Source organism: Phyllostomus discolor, chromosome 6 (genome assembly GCF_004126475.2).
Source record: "Phyllostomus discolor isolate MPI-MPIP mPhyDis1 chromosome 6, mPhyDis1.pri.v3, whole genome shotgun sequence".
NCBI classification, from domain to species: Eukaryota; Metazoa; Chordata; class Mammalia; order Chiroptera; family Phyllostomidae; genus Phyllostomus; species Phyllostomus discolor.
In genome coordinates this window covers 124,623,537-124,638,519 of record NC_040908.2, presented here as the reverse complement: position 1 = coordinate 124,638,519, position 14,983 = coordinate 124,623,537, and the positions used below count along the sequence as shown (strand labels likewise).

The 14,983-nt window shown below is 37.2% G+C and overlaps 2 protein-coding genes across 2 annotated transcripts; both read right to left on the bottom strand.

The window, feature by feature from the left end:
* Positions 1–803: 803 nt before the first annotated feature.
* Positions 804–6,168, bottom strand: LOC114500440 (olfactory receptor 52E4). Its single transcript, XM_028517138.2, has 2 exons — positions 5,902–6,168; positions 804–2,832 (listed from the first exon to the last, which is right to left on the bottom strand). Exons 1-2 carry the CDS (start codon positions 6,016–6,018, stop codon positions 1,831–1,833), a joined length of 1,119 nt encoding a protein of 372 aa, XP_028372939.2. The 5' UTR covers positions 6,019–6,168; the 3' UTR covers positions 804–1,830.
* A 5,266-nt stretch (positions 6,169–11,434) lies between these two features.
* LOC114500428 (olfactory receptor 52E8-like) lies at positions 11,435–12,759 on the bottom strand. The gene has a single exon (XM_028517125.2). It carries the CDS (start codon positions 12,677–12,679, stop codon positions 11,741–11,743), a length of 939 nt encoding a protein of 312 aa, XP_028372926.1. The 5' UTR covers positions 12,680–12,759; the 3' UTR covers positions 11,435–11,740.
* Positions 12,760–14,983: the final 2,224 nt, after the last annotated feature.

Here is a 14,983-nt window from a genome sequence, read left to right as displayed (position 1 = left end):
ATAATTTTATTGGTGTTAGTGCTTACTTTTGCTATAGGCAGTTTTATCCTTGAACTTCCATTTTTCAATGGCTTTTGAAAATATATCTCAAAATGGCTAATTTTGTAGTATTAGGAAAGACATATACACTTTGCAAAAGATTTAAAAAGGGCTAATAAGTACTGAAACCAAAATCAATAGTATTAGTCAGTAGAAAAATGAAAATTAAAACTATAATGAGATACTGATTCTTATGCACAAGAGTAGCTGAAATTGAGAGTGGAAAAATTAGAACCTTCATACTTTGTTCATAGGCTATAAAATAGTGAAACCACTTTGGAAAAGTGTTGAAAATTCTTTAACTTTAAACTTGGCACCTGGAAAATGCAAGGACTAAGCATCTGGAATTTTTATAAGTTTTACCAGGGTAATATTAAGGTTCTAACTAAATATTATGAGTTACGGATCAATTAACCAACTGAGTGGATCAACATTGGAACAAAATCAAGAAGATATTATATCTGGATTAAACTTCATGAAAATTTATTTCTTTAAGTTATACTAAGTATGTGTGGGTGGGTAACATAAAGTTAGAGGTAAACAGCACTAGTATCCAATGAGCTAGCCTGGTTTTCATGTTTTGTAAAGTACCCTGTGACTCACAAAGGGATACCAATGAGAAGTATCTGGGAGAGTGGGAGAGGTTTATGGAGAACGACATTGTTTTGGAACACATAATCTAATAAAATATAATTAACTCTGGAGTCATTGTATTTTTATCTTGTCACCATTTCCTCAATTGTTTGATCTTTTGCATATATGTATTTTCTTCCTATATATATTTGCTATTAAGCATGTATGTAAATGCATTTAATATTCTCATACACAGTAAATTCATGCCCTATTTACCACAATATTTAGCATGTTTGTGTTACACATACACACAGCTTTATACATAAATCAGTACTCAAATTGCATACAGATTATTTCTAGAACTTTGTGGCCATGCTTCAGATTCAGGAAAACATTACTTTGACTCATGCCACAAGACACAAATAGGAAGTTAGAAATTGGGTATTCAGAAACCAAATGTAAAAACATTTGCAGGACCAGCCCTACCACTGTGTATTGTGCCTGGGACAAGTATTTTTGTGGGATCATTGACTATTTCACTAAAAAATGTATTTCAAAATTTATGGACCTATGTGATGTATAATAATTTATTAAGGAAGACTTAGGATAATGGGTAGAACACAATTAACTATATATTTGACTTATTTAATCACTACACATAAAGATTCTTTCTAGTGTTTAGCATTTTCTTCTTTTCTGTTTAGTTTCATGAAGTATCTATTTATGCTTTTTTATTGTCAAAATAGGCCATTTCTGGACATTTCAATTCTTCTGCTACAATAGAAGGTACTTGCACTGTTACTACTCTCAGTGCTGTCAATTTTCAGAACAATATAGATCATCTTGCCTCTAGCATTTCCAAATTCCATTTATTTATTAGGTCAGTTTTCCATCAGGGTCAAAACTGGCCTAAAGAGAAGACATATGGAGAAATGGGGGGAGTTTATACCCTTTCCCACCAGTTATTCTATTCCCCAAACACTGCTGCCTGTAGAATATCTTTCTTTTCTATTAGTCTTTTCCATTTGTCCAGTTTCATGGGGGTGGGTGAGCAGGCTGGGCAGCAAAGATAACTTTGCTTTATTGGTCAACACTAACCACTTTCAATATAAATGCAAAATCTGGCCAGTACTATCCAATATAATAGAAAATTTAAGAGAGCTCCCATTAAATATGAGTAGTTTGTGAATAAATTTTCTCAGTCTTAACACTGAATTATTATTTCTTTACAAATATTTTTATAACCCGCTCTCGGATCTGCTTGGTCCTGACTCCATAGATGACAGGGTTAAGGGCAGGTGGAACAACCACATACACATTAGCCAAAAGAATGTGGACATGATGGGGAATGTTCTGACCAAAGCGGTGTGTCATAAAAGAAAAAAATGCTGGTGTGTAAAAGCACAGCATGACACAGACATGTGAACCACAGGTATTGAGAGCCTTTAGCCGGGCTTCCTGAGAGGGAAGGCGGAAAACAGCTTGAAGGATAAGCACATAAGAAGATGCAATCAGGATCACATCTACAATAATATTAGAAATAACCATAAGCCCATAGATAATGTTGACCTTGATGGGGGCACAGGCCAACCTGGCAAGACCCATGTGCTCACAGTATGTGTGAGGGATGATGTAATGTCCACAGAAGGGCAACCTCAGAATGAGAAACACAAATGGAGTCACAAGAAGTAAATTTCTCCCAACAACAACAGAGAGTAGGACGCTGATGGTTTTATTGGTGAGGATCACTGTGTACTGGAGAGGGTTGCAGATGGCAACAAAACGGTCATAAGCCATGGCCACCAACAGAACAGTCTCCATGCCTGTAAACATGTGGATAAAGAACATCTGAGCTAGGCAGCTTCCAAAGCTGATTTCTTGGAGGTTGAACCAGAAGATGCCCAACATTTTGGGGATTGTGGATGTGGAGAGACCCAGGTCAATCACAGACAAAATGACCAAGAAATAGAACATAGGTTGATGAAGACTGTGTTCAGTCTTGATCACAAAGAGAATGGTGATGTTTCCCACAAGGGCAACCAGGTACACAATACAGAATGGGAAAGCAATCCATATATATATAGTTTCTAGTCCTGGTATTCCCAGTAGGAGAAAGAAGAGGGGATGGAACTGGGTATCATTGACAGAAGGCATTCTCTTAGCAAGTGTTATCCTGTTAAGAAGTAGGATCTTACTTTCAGATCTTTTCTTATCAAGGTTCTGGAAAGATAGAAAGATCACAGATCAGTATTCTGGAGATGATGGAAGAAGCAATTAATTTAAAAACATTAGATATCCTTTTCTTTTACAAGATAATTGACCAACTTTCTCAATATATGTTATTGTTGTGAGCCTCATCATAGGCAATATTGTTCATGACTTTACTTTTTGTGATATGAGATATTTGAAGGAACTGAGAATGTCTTAAAAAGTAGGGTATATTTACATTTTCTGGCATTTCCTTTCATTCCTTTTCCAAGTATCCACTTCGTTAATTTTGGGGACGTACTATACACAGTTGTTCTCAAAGTGTACTCTGGTATTAAAGGAATCCCGAGTCTATATCACAGGTGGCAAACACAAGGCCTGAGGGCCAAATCCAGCCCTTCACCTTGTTTTATCTGGCCTGGTACCTTGTTTCTACCTGGTGGCAGTGCTGAGCTCTCACTTAACTATTCAGGAGTAGTTACATTTATATAGTCTTAAAGTTACATTTGGTCCTTTGAAGGCAACCTCAAGGCTGATGTGGCCCCCAGTGAAAAAGAGTTTGACACCCCTGGTCTGATAAAAGTATTTGATTTATTCCATTCTGTGTTTTGATATAATATAAATGTAGGGATCTTACTCAAAGATCTGATACAGACACATGATATAAGGAAGGATGCCATTTTTGATGCTTCTAATCTTATAAAATGGGTTGGCTTTTAGTTGCATATCTTAAGACTTCTGTTTATTCTGTGATTTTCTGATGTTCTTCCAGTAAATTGCCCTTGGCTTATCTATCTGCTTAATCATGTTCATCTTTATTACAACCTATAACACCAATAGTTAACATACAAAAAGCACACATTTGTTCTGAAATTGCACCTGTCTTCAGGTATGAGTAGATATCTAGCAAATTTAAGTGACACTGAAATTAAAATTTTTTAATGAATTTTCCCTAATCACTGAAATAATAAAGAACATTATTTTAATTTTTTGTGTTCCTGGGGCGTTGTACTACTCTGCAGCATCTAACATGACATGACTTTATTTATTCATTTGCCTATTGTCTACTAATAGAAATGTTGCTATTGAGAGGAAGAAACCAGGGGATATTCATCTCAATACCCTCAACACCGACATATAAATATATGATGCCCAATTTTTTTAGAATTTAATTGTTGAACAGAATCAAGATTTGTATAAGTATGTGTTTATGCATGTATGTGTGTATAAGTGTGTGTGTGTGTGTGTGTGTGTGTAGAAAGAGAAGAAGTGAAGGAAAGAGGGAGGAAGAGAGGGAGAAAGATTTTATTATGTATGTGGTTGCACATAATTTTGCCAGGTAGTTATTACATAATAAAAAGACCCAGGCAAGGGAGTTGCTGGGTCTAATAATCCCTTGTTCTACACCAGAAGCAAAGGAGCATCTCTTGCTCCCAAAGAAGCTGAACAGAAAATTGTCAACATGTAGGAAGAAGACTGTGTTTGCTAGTGTTGAAGGGAGGATGCCAAGGATGAGAATACAGAGTGTAGAAATTTACTTGAAAGAGTCTAAGAAAATAGAGTGACATATCATGAGGTATACAGTACAAAGTCAGCCTCATCCTTAATGTGGCTGTTTTATCAATACAGGACACTTTATTAGCTGAGGAGAATGTTTCCAGTGTGGTGGCTGAGGGCACTCTTTTCTGACAGTAGAGTTCAAATCCAACAGGTCACCCACCCTTTCACAGTTTTGGTTAGAATGCTTAATTTCTTGCTGCGGGCACCTCAGTGCCACAAACAATGACAGAGAATGTGGGGCCAATAAGTTCGAGGATCCTTCCTGGGGAGCATGGAATAGTTTACCTTTCTCTAGATATGCACATTGACAAAGAGCTCAGCCCCAGGGTTCATTTCAAAAGCTCAGTTGATAATAAGTGTCTTTCCCCTTTAGTACCCACCAACGTTCAAATCATTAGTTGTGATTTTTCATTTACCTACTAGCTCTTGTCCCCACTGACTCTAATAGTCTGAGTATTTATATGGACTTTGAAACCATTTGAAAAAGTCTAAAAATCTTGCTATACTATCTACCAGCTGAAGACCTTTGGAAAAATTCCTTACTTTTCTCAGCCACTTTTTTTTCTATAAAATTGGGCTAATAAATTTTACCTAAATGAGCCATTTTAATGACATATAAAACCAATGCGTGTAAAGGACTAGCTCATCATATGTACTCAATAAATAATAGTTATTTACATTATTAGTCCTTCCCCAAATTTTATTTTTCTGTTATCCCAAAACAATTAAAAATCTCACAAATAACTTACTAATAACTTTGTAAAGAATCCATTATTTATAAATAACTCATGGGGGCTACAAGGTGAGATGAAGAAGGTATGGAGTGGTGGGTGACAACAGAATATTCCAAAGTAAATGAGTAGCCAGGGCTTCACATTTGGACTTACTTCTAGGGGTTTCCTGGGTACATAAATAAATCAGTGCAGCTCAGTTCAAAAGTATATCATATTCTTCTCTCATTCTTATAGACTTCTCAAGCTTGATAGGATTGGGCCATTGATGGGAATGGGTACCTTCTTTCAGGCACTGTCATGACTGGGCCACTGGATAAGTCTGATCTAGCTGGTGTATTGGGATTCCAACAAAAATTCTTGAGTATGTTTCCATAAAGTAGTAGGTACACAGCAGGCCAACTTAGAACTGACAATCTCTAGATTTGCCAGCATTATGTGGGAAAAAAATAAAATAGTAATGCAGACCAAATGTAGTATATGTACATCATTTTTTTTGGATAAGTCACACCTCCACTCCCAATCTCAAACATATGACAGTGACCTGCACTAGTCTACTCTCTTAGATGAACCACAGCAAGCCTAGTTACTGGGTCTGGTTCACTGCCAACTATTTGCTAGCCAGAACAATCTCTATTCTTTAGTGACAGCAGAGGTGGCTATGCTCCTATAATTTGTGGGAAAGCCATGAAGAATATACTAAGTGAGCTGTGTGTTAGTGTGTATGCCTGTGTACGAGAGAGAGAGAGAGAGAGAGAGAGAATTACTTGTGGTACATCACTGTGCTCACCTGCTGATGTCGGTTCCAATCACATGTGCTCTGCGTATTTGTTTGTGAAAAGAATGGAGAGTAGTGCTGTGGATCACTTCTCAGCAAAGGGGAGCCACTCTCCCCTTCTATCCTCATTTACTTATCCTCTTCTCTTCAGTGTCTCATCTCCTCTACCCATGCATCTTTACCTTTCCAATATTTCCTCTCCCAGTGCTCACTTAGAACAATATCACAGCATAAGTTCAGGTGCTCAACATGGTCACCCAAGCCCATTCAAGCGTCTGGGTCCCAAATTTGTCCTGCTACATGGAGAAAACCTTTATAGTGAAATGATGGTATCCCTAAGTCTAAGCGTGTCCCAGAATCCCTGAGCTTAACCTTCAGAGTCCTCTGGGCATATACATGGACTCATTGGTCATTAAGTTCATCTAACTCATTGTTCCTCTCTATTACATCTGCAGAAAAATGTCAGTAAACTAGATGTAACTTTGTAGCTCAGGGGAGGGGACATCTCATGAGCTGTTAGGAAGAGAAATTTCCCAAAGGGAAAGGAATCTGTATGGGGGATGGTATCAATTATCTCTCCTTTAGAAGTCATAAAACTATTAAGTTTATACCATTAAGTCTTCAAAGTATGACTTTTTAGGGAACTCCTTAGCAACTCTTCTGCTTTGTTTAATATAAAGAAGTGAATCCTGATGCAGTTTATCATTGTAACAACTATAGTTTCAAAAGTTGAAGAAGACCCCTGAAATAGACACAATTAGACCCTGTGACAATACTTTTTTTAAGTGTTTGTACCTGTAGATAATAGTATCAATTTTCTTCCAACTCAGTACAATTCTCCTCTCCAATCTATAACTAATAATAAACAGATAAATTCTTTGGAGAAGGGCTTTTCTGTGCTTTAGCTCATTTGGCAGACAGTAATGAAAACTCCACATTCTCATGAGAAAACAAAATTCAAGTAGAGCTCAAAGCCTAGAGTTTTCCTAGAGTTTCTCTTCCTGGATAATGATGGAGTAGACCTGCTAGTAATAGGATATGCCATAAATTGTGGTTTTCCTAAATACAAATAGAAAAAGACCAAGGGACAATTGAATGCACAAGACAATCAGTTTTTTTAATTTTTATTTTTAAATATAGTTGACATACAATATTATGTTAGTTTCAGATATATAACATAGTGATTCAACATTTATATATATACCTCATGAAGTGATCACCACAATAAGTCTAGTAACCATCTGTCACTGTGCATAGTTACTGCAACATTTTTGACTATATTCCTGATTCTGTGACTTGTTTTTTAACTGAAAGTTCTACCTCTTAATCCTCTTTTCTTTTCCAGTTATTTTTTACTTTTAAGTTCAGACAATTTCAAGTTGTCATGAGAGAGAAGATAATGTGATCTATGGTCCAAAAGAGAGTCTAGTTACATCTGATATGTTATCATTTTAATTATTTCTCTCTTCAATTAATGAGAAATCTATTCCCTGGTTTCTGGTCACTCCCTCATGGTATACCTCCTCCCCACTGTGCCAACATTTACCTTCACAAATCAAGACTCATATGATCTAATCTCTTAAAATTCTTTCCTATGACCTTCATTTCTCCATTGTACACAATAGGTTTTATGTAATAAAATATAAACACCATTCTTATCAAAGTCTCTTAGTTAATACCCAATCAACCTTTTAAATTTTAATTCTATTTCATTCCTCTTTAAAATACTACCCTGTCTTTGTTGATCAAAGATTCTACGTATGAAATAACTGCTGCTCCTTTCCACTTTCCTTCAACTTGGACTCAGTTACCATGGCCTCCGTGGTGGTATTCTGTACAAGCCAGCTAGATCTGATGTCTGTGTCTCATGTATCCTCATATCTGTGTGGACTGCAGTTATGACATGCACATTTTCCTCTTTGGCTTAGTGTTTCTGTCTTTACCATTTTTCTCAATTTTTTATTTGGTAGAGTACATTTAACATATAATTTACTGTCCTAACCATTTTTAAGTGTATAGTTCAGTAGTAATAAGTGTACTTATTTTTGTACAACCATGGCCACCATCCATCTCCAGAACTTGTTTTATTTTGCAGAAACTGAAACTCTGTACCCACCCAGTAAACTTCCCATGATCCCCATTCCCTTGGCCCTTGACACCACCTCCCCTTTCTCTTCATGCCACAGCCTCTGATAACCATCATTCTACTTTCTGTTACTGTAAGTTGAGTTTTTTTTTAAAGAATCCAAATAAAACGGAGATTATGCAGTATATATATTTTAACTAAAAAATTTAAATTACAATTGACAGCAGAGGGCAAAAGTAGTTTTACAGTTGTATGTGAAATACAGAGTTTATTCTTGTATTATTACTTACTAATTATTGTATTATTTTCCATATACTGAACTGTAAACCCACTTTTCTCAACCCCTATATTAGTTTCAGGTATACAGCATGGTGATTAGACATTATCTAATTTATAAAGTAACCCCCCGGTTAGTCTAGTATCTACCTGACACCATATATAGTTATTACAATATTATTGACTATATTCCCTATGCTGTACTTTACATCTCTATTACTATTTTTAACTGCAAACTTGTACTTCATAATCCATTCACCCAACCCTCTAACCCCTCTCCCCTCTGGCAACAATAGTTTGTTCTCTGTATGAGTGATTATGCAATTTGTCTTTATTTGACTGACATTTCATTTAGTATAATATCCTCAAGTTCATTCATGTTGTTGCAATGGCAGGATTTTCTTTTTCTTAAAGGCTGAATAATATTCCATTGCACATATAGACCACATTCTTTATCTTTATTGAATTTTTCTGTTTAGTCAGGATATTGTTAAGCTTCAGGATTTCTGGTTGGCTTATTTTTATATCTATTCCTTTGTTAGACTTCTCATTTCATACACATATTGTTTCACTGATTGTGTTTAGTTGACTGTTTTTTTTTTCTTCTTGTAGTGTACTGAGCTTTAAGATGATTATTTTGGATTCCTTGTCAAATAGTTGATGGATGTCCCCTTCTTTAAGATCAGTTATTGGAGTTTTATTAGTTTCCTTTGCTGGTGTTATGTGTGTCTGATTCTTTGTGATCCATGTAGCTTTGGGTTGGTATGTGTATTTGAAGGAACAGACATCCCACTTCTGGTTCTTAACCTGGTATCAACAGGTAAAGTCCTTTTCCTGCTGGGTCCCTGAACTGATGGGACTACCTCTGAGATCAAGATTGGGTAGAGCTGGAATAGTATCAAGACTACCATCTGGTTTGCAGTCATTCCACAGCTGGCAGACTTGTTACCAGGGCTGCAGATGAGTGCAGATAGGTCTCTGAGCGTGCTCCCATTGAGTCTTTGGGATGGTCTCTATTTAGGCAGAACTGCCTCTGGTGTGTGGTAGAGTGAGACTGGAATCAGGTCATAAGACTGTTTTAGGGATCACTGTCAGGTTTCAGGTTGTTGCCTGTTATAGGGGGCACAGATGGGCATAGCACCTCCTGGGATCCTTGGTAGGAGCAGCTATTGACAGGACCACATACAAGTGGGACTGGAGCTGAGTTCACAGGGGACAGGGCTGTGTCCAGTGTGTAGGCAGGACCACTGTCAACTAATTTGCTATTGGCTCCCTTCTCAAAGCAGTCATTCTCCACCATGGGCTCTACATGGGGTTTACAATCTCCCACCTGGATTTCAAAGCTCCAACAGACATTGTTGTCCTTGAATGGTTGCCAAATATTTGTTTCTGTGGGGGGACATGGGCTGGAGAAACAATAAGAACTAACATGTTCACAAGTTTTTATAATAATCAATTTAATTTCACATATAATTTTCATTTGTTCCACAAGCATTTTTTAAACTCCAAGAAAAAAATGGCCATCACAGAAGACACAATATTAAATTTACTAGTTCAAGAATGAGAGTGTATAAAATGAGAAGCAGGCTTATGAAAAACTTCATAGAATCAGAAATGAGAGCATAGAAAGAAAAAAAAACCCAAACGAGCCTAATTCCCATCTTCTGCTTGTATACACTTCAGTAAAAATCATACTATTCATTTTTAGGCAGTACTTTATTATTTGTATTATTTATAGACACTTTTTGCATTTTTAAAAAGATTTTATTTATTTATATTTTTAGAGAGGGGAATTGGAGGGAGAGAAATATTAATGTGTGAGAAACATAAATTATTGCCTACCACATGTACCCAACCCAGGACCCAGCCCACAACCAGGCATGTGCCTTAACCAGGAATCAAACTGGCAACCTTTCACTCTGTGGGATGATGCTCAACCAACTGAGCCATGCCAACCAGGGCTGCATTTTTCTTCATAGTTGTCATTGGCTATGTGACTTCTAGTTGAACCTCTGTATGTAAGAAATCTAGAACATCATACAGTCTTTCTTTCTCCCTTTACCTACCTACTTCTTCCTTCCTTCCTTCCTTCCTTCCTTCCTTCCTTCCTTCCTTCCTTCCTTCCCTCCATCATTAGTAACAGTTGTCCCATTTCCCCCCACTACTCTCTCCTGCTCTACCCACCCCTCACCTTCCATATTCAATCCCTCAGCCTTTGGCTTTGGCCATGGGTCCTTTATACATGTTCCTTTACTTGACCCTTCTCCTTTCCCCCATTATCCCCTCCCCCCATCACTGTCAGTTTGTTCTTTATTTTCCTGTCTCTTGTTCTATTTTGCTCACTTGTTTGTTTTGTTGATTAATGCTAAATTCTTCCTTCAGTGAATCAAGTGCTTCTCTTTGAAAATTTCTCTTGTATAACATTTTATGCCAGAGGTCAATAATGAATATCATTGCAGGTATACATTCAGATGCACAAAAACACACATCTCTAACAAGTATAGCCAATTATATATATAATACAAGAAATATATATCTTTCACAATTAATTCTGGTAAAATAAATTTTTTAAAGAAAGCTTTTGGTGATATTTATTATAATATAATTTGATATAAAAATATTTAATTTCCTCTGGATAATCAAAGCTCCCAGATATCAAACCTGAGGAAGGCAAAAGGGAGTTTGGAGACAAGGGTAGAGAGAGGCTATTATACACAATATTGAAGGAGTACAGGACTGTACCACAGACTCTCTTGGGTTCTATGTACCCCAGGGGGCCTCTGCCCATGCCCAAGTTCTGGGAGAAATGCAGGCAGCCCTGAGAGATTGTGGAGATCCAGGTGCACCTGAAAAAAGCTGGGAGCAGTTTTGAGGCCCAGCTAATTTTCTAAAATTGTAACTTCAGCAAAATTGTGTTGGTATTTAGAAAAATAAAAACTTTAACATGTGGTGCTGTGTCAAATTGGACTTTGCTGCACCATGCTACTGCCTGTGGGACACAGAGGGTAGGGTAGGTGGGGAGATTGCTATTCTACTGCCCAGAACAGAAGAGAAAGGTTAAAGAGTGGAAGGCAGGAGTAGAAACCTGGCAATCCTGACCTAAGATGGCCAGAAAGCTGTGGCTTTTTCTTGGGCTAACCAGGCAACTCTAGCTTAGGGACAAACAGCCTTTCACCCTTTGTAGCTATGGAAGTAATTTCTCTTAATCCTTTCCTCCTGGCCCATCTACTGCCAAAACGGCCAAACTTGGGCCAGTTATCACCCAAGAGACCAAAACAGGCAGACAGTAGTTTTTAAATATGTGTACATTATGTGCTGAAGTCTGAAACCTGAGGCTTAGGAGAAGGGGGATGCCCAGAGCAGACCCTCATTTTGAGAACTTCTATGGGGAGGTATGGGAGAAGACTGGGTAGGTTCTAGTTTATTAATTTTATTACAAATTTAAGTCTGCTCAGACTTTATACTTCCATAACTAGAATCAGTTACTTCTCATTTTTTTCTAAGAAAAAGGCTCTGTACCCGCTTCTGGATCTGCTTGGTCCTGATCCCATAAATGACTGGGTTGAGGGCAGGGGGGATGACCACATAGAGATTAGCTAGAAGGATATGGATATACTTGGGAATATTCTGGCCAAAACGATGAGTGAGGAAGGAGAAGAGAGCTGGACCAAAGAACACCAAGATGATACAGATATGGGAGCTGCAAGTATTTAGAGCCTTTAAGCGGGCATCCTGGGAAGGGAGGTGGAAGACAGTGTATAAAATCCTAGCATAGGAGGTAATGATCAGAAGCACATCCAGAAACAAGATAGAAATATTAGCAAGACCATAGTAGATATTGGTTCTAATACTGGCACAAGCTAGACGTGCGACTCCCATGTGCTCACAATAAGTGTGAGGGATGATTCTATGTCCACAGTAAGGTAGCCTTAGAAGGAGAAAAACAATGGGAGCAATCATGCATAAACTTCTTAGAACTACCACCAGAGCAATCACACCAATGACTCTGTTCGTGAGGATCATGCGGTATCTGAGTGGGTTACAAATAGCCACATAACGATCAAAACCCATGGTAAGAAGTACAATGCTCTCCATGACTGTAAAAAAGTGGATAAAAAAGACTTGAGCAACACAGCACCCAAAGCACAGCTCCTGAAGCTTGAACCAAAAGATACTCAGCATTTTAGGGATGGTAACAGTAGAGAGACTCAGGTCAATTACTGACAGCATGGCTAAAAAGTAGAACATGGGTTGGTGAAGGCTGTGATCAGTCCAGATAACAAAGAGAATAATGATATTTCCAACAAGAGCAATCAGATACACTACACAGAAGGGAAAGCCAAGCCAGATTTGTGCAATTTCCAACCCTGGAATCCCCAGCAACAGGAATGAAGAAGGGTGGTATTCAGTGACATTGGAAGAAGACATTCTTCTGCAGGCTGATTGAGATGTCCTTATTAAAGGATTGTTGGTTCCCACTGGACAATTTGTCCACTGTTAGATCTACAAAAATTAAAAATAAAATGCCACCACAATAAATCAATAAAAGTTAATAAAAAGGCTATGGTACAGTTACATAATGGAATACTACATAGCTATAAAAAGTAAGGAAATCTTACTTCTTGTGTTAATGTGGATGGACCTAGAGAGTATTATGCAAAGTGAAATGAGACTGTCAGAGAAAGACAAGTACCATATGATTTTACTTATATGTGGAATCTAAGTAACAAAATAAACTAACAGACAAACTAGAAACAGACTCATAGATACAGAGAAAAGACTGACAGCTCTTAGAAGGAAGAGATGTTGGCAGGCTCATTGAAAAAGTGAAGGGATTAAGCAAAGCAAACCTATAGACAAGGACAATAGTATGGTGATTATCAGAGGGAAAGCAGGGTGAGGGGAGTTAGAAGACAGTAAAGAGGGGATAAATAGTGCTAGAAGGAGACTTGACTTGTGGTGGTAAATACACAATACACTATGCAGATGGTGTATTATAGAATTGTACCACTGAAACTTATATAATTTTATTAACTGTTACCCTGATAAATTCAATAGAGATAAAAAATTAAACATTCCCAAACAACTGATATTATTTCTCTGAAGGCCTTGGATTCTTTTTCCTTTTCTAGTTCTCCATAAATAATCCCAGTATTGCTTCTCAAATGAAGCGTAGAAGCTAATGCTGTCTCTCTGAAAATTATTTAGTTCAAACTAAATACATTAATTCTCCTCTTCCTCAAGATATAAATACCATTAGGGGAGAGAAGAGAAAATTTCAGGGGGGAATGGGTAGGGTTTACAGGAACAAATTTGGAGGACACATGGACAAAAACTAGGGGTGGGGGGTAATGGGGGGGAAAAGGGGAGGGTTGGGTGGGTGGGCTGGAATGGGAGTAAATGGGAGAAAACTGTACTTGAGCAATGATTAAAATGAAATTAAAAAAGGAGATAAATAAAATTGATAGTAATAATAACCACCAGCACAATATTAATAATAGTTCTAATTAATTAGGTACCTACTATTTTTCAGACTTTTTTTAACCATTATTTGCATATATTGTGTATTTCTCCCTACTAATCCATGGCACAAGTTCTGCTTGGTATCTGGTTTGTGGAAGAGAAAGGTTTGGATAAGTTAATTGACTTCCCAATGCTTACAAAGCTAATACGCAGAATCATTATCTTATTAACCAATGTTACCCCAATAAATTTAATAACAAATAGAAAATAAACAAAATTTAAAATTAGTTTGAAACTAGGCTTTGTGACACTGATCAGGACCTGTTTTAGTAAACTTGTCAGTGGAAATAGTGAAAGGAGGGAGAAAGAAAAATAAGGGATGGGAAGAATGAAAGGACCTAGAGTAGCCAATACCACCTAAAATCCTATAATAAAGGCCAAAGGCCAAGTATGCTTTCTGGGCAATGCCAAGTTCTTTATAACAGATGTACACATTTAGTTCTAAAGAAATTTTTTAATATTGCTATAACTATGCTTTTCATCACATGCCTCATCTTGGGCCATGGCATTGGCCATAAATTCAGCTCTTCCAATAATTAAATGTGGATTCAGATTAATCCCTTTGAAATATGAAGCATGGAGAGATATCAACAGCTGGTCACCATATTGTACCTTTTTAAATATCTGTGCAATGTGTTCAGTAAGTATAAGGGAGTGCTGACTCAACACATTATCTATCTTTATTTGCCTACTATGGCTTTTTTTCCAATTTGTGTCTCTCACTGTGAAGGCAGTAGCATGTGTAGGAAAAAGAATCACAAGCATACAGTATTTAATATTACTGGGATTGTGGCATAGAATGCAGTCCTGATCCTATTCTTCCTGGCCTTGACCTTAGGTAAGTTACCATATTTTGCCATGTATAATGCGCATCCATGTTTTTGTACCCCATTATTCATGGGATTATTATACCCATTAATATACCCATGGTATGTATTCATTATACTTATGTATAATGCACACCCTTATTTTTCCCTCAAAAATTTGGGCAAAAAAGTGTGTGTTATACGTGGCAAAATATGGTACATCATGTTCTGTGTTTCAGTTTCATTTAGGAATAAGCATAGTACTATTTACCTCAAACTGTTATTGAGTGGGATAAATGAGGTTATATATGTGAAATATCATAGGTGTCCAGCAGATATTTTCCCCCAATTCTTCACATCTTAGTCTTTCTGCTGCATCTCCCAAGACTAATGATCTGTGCCA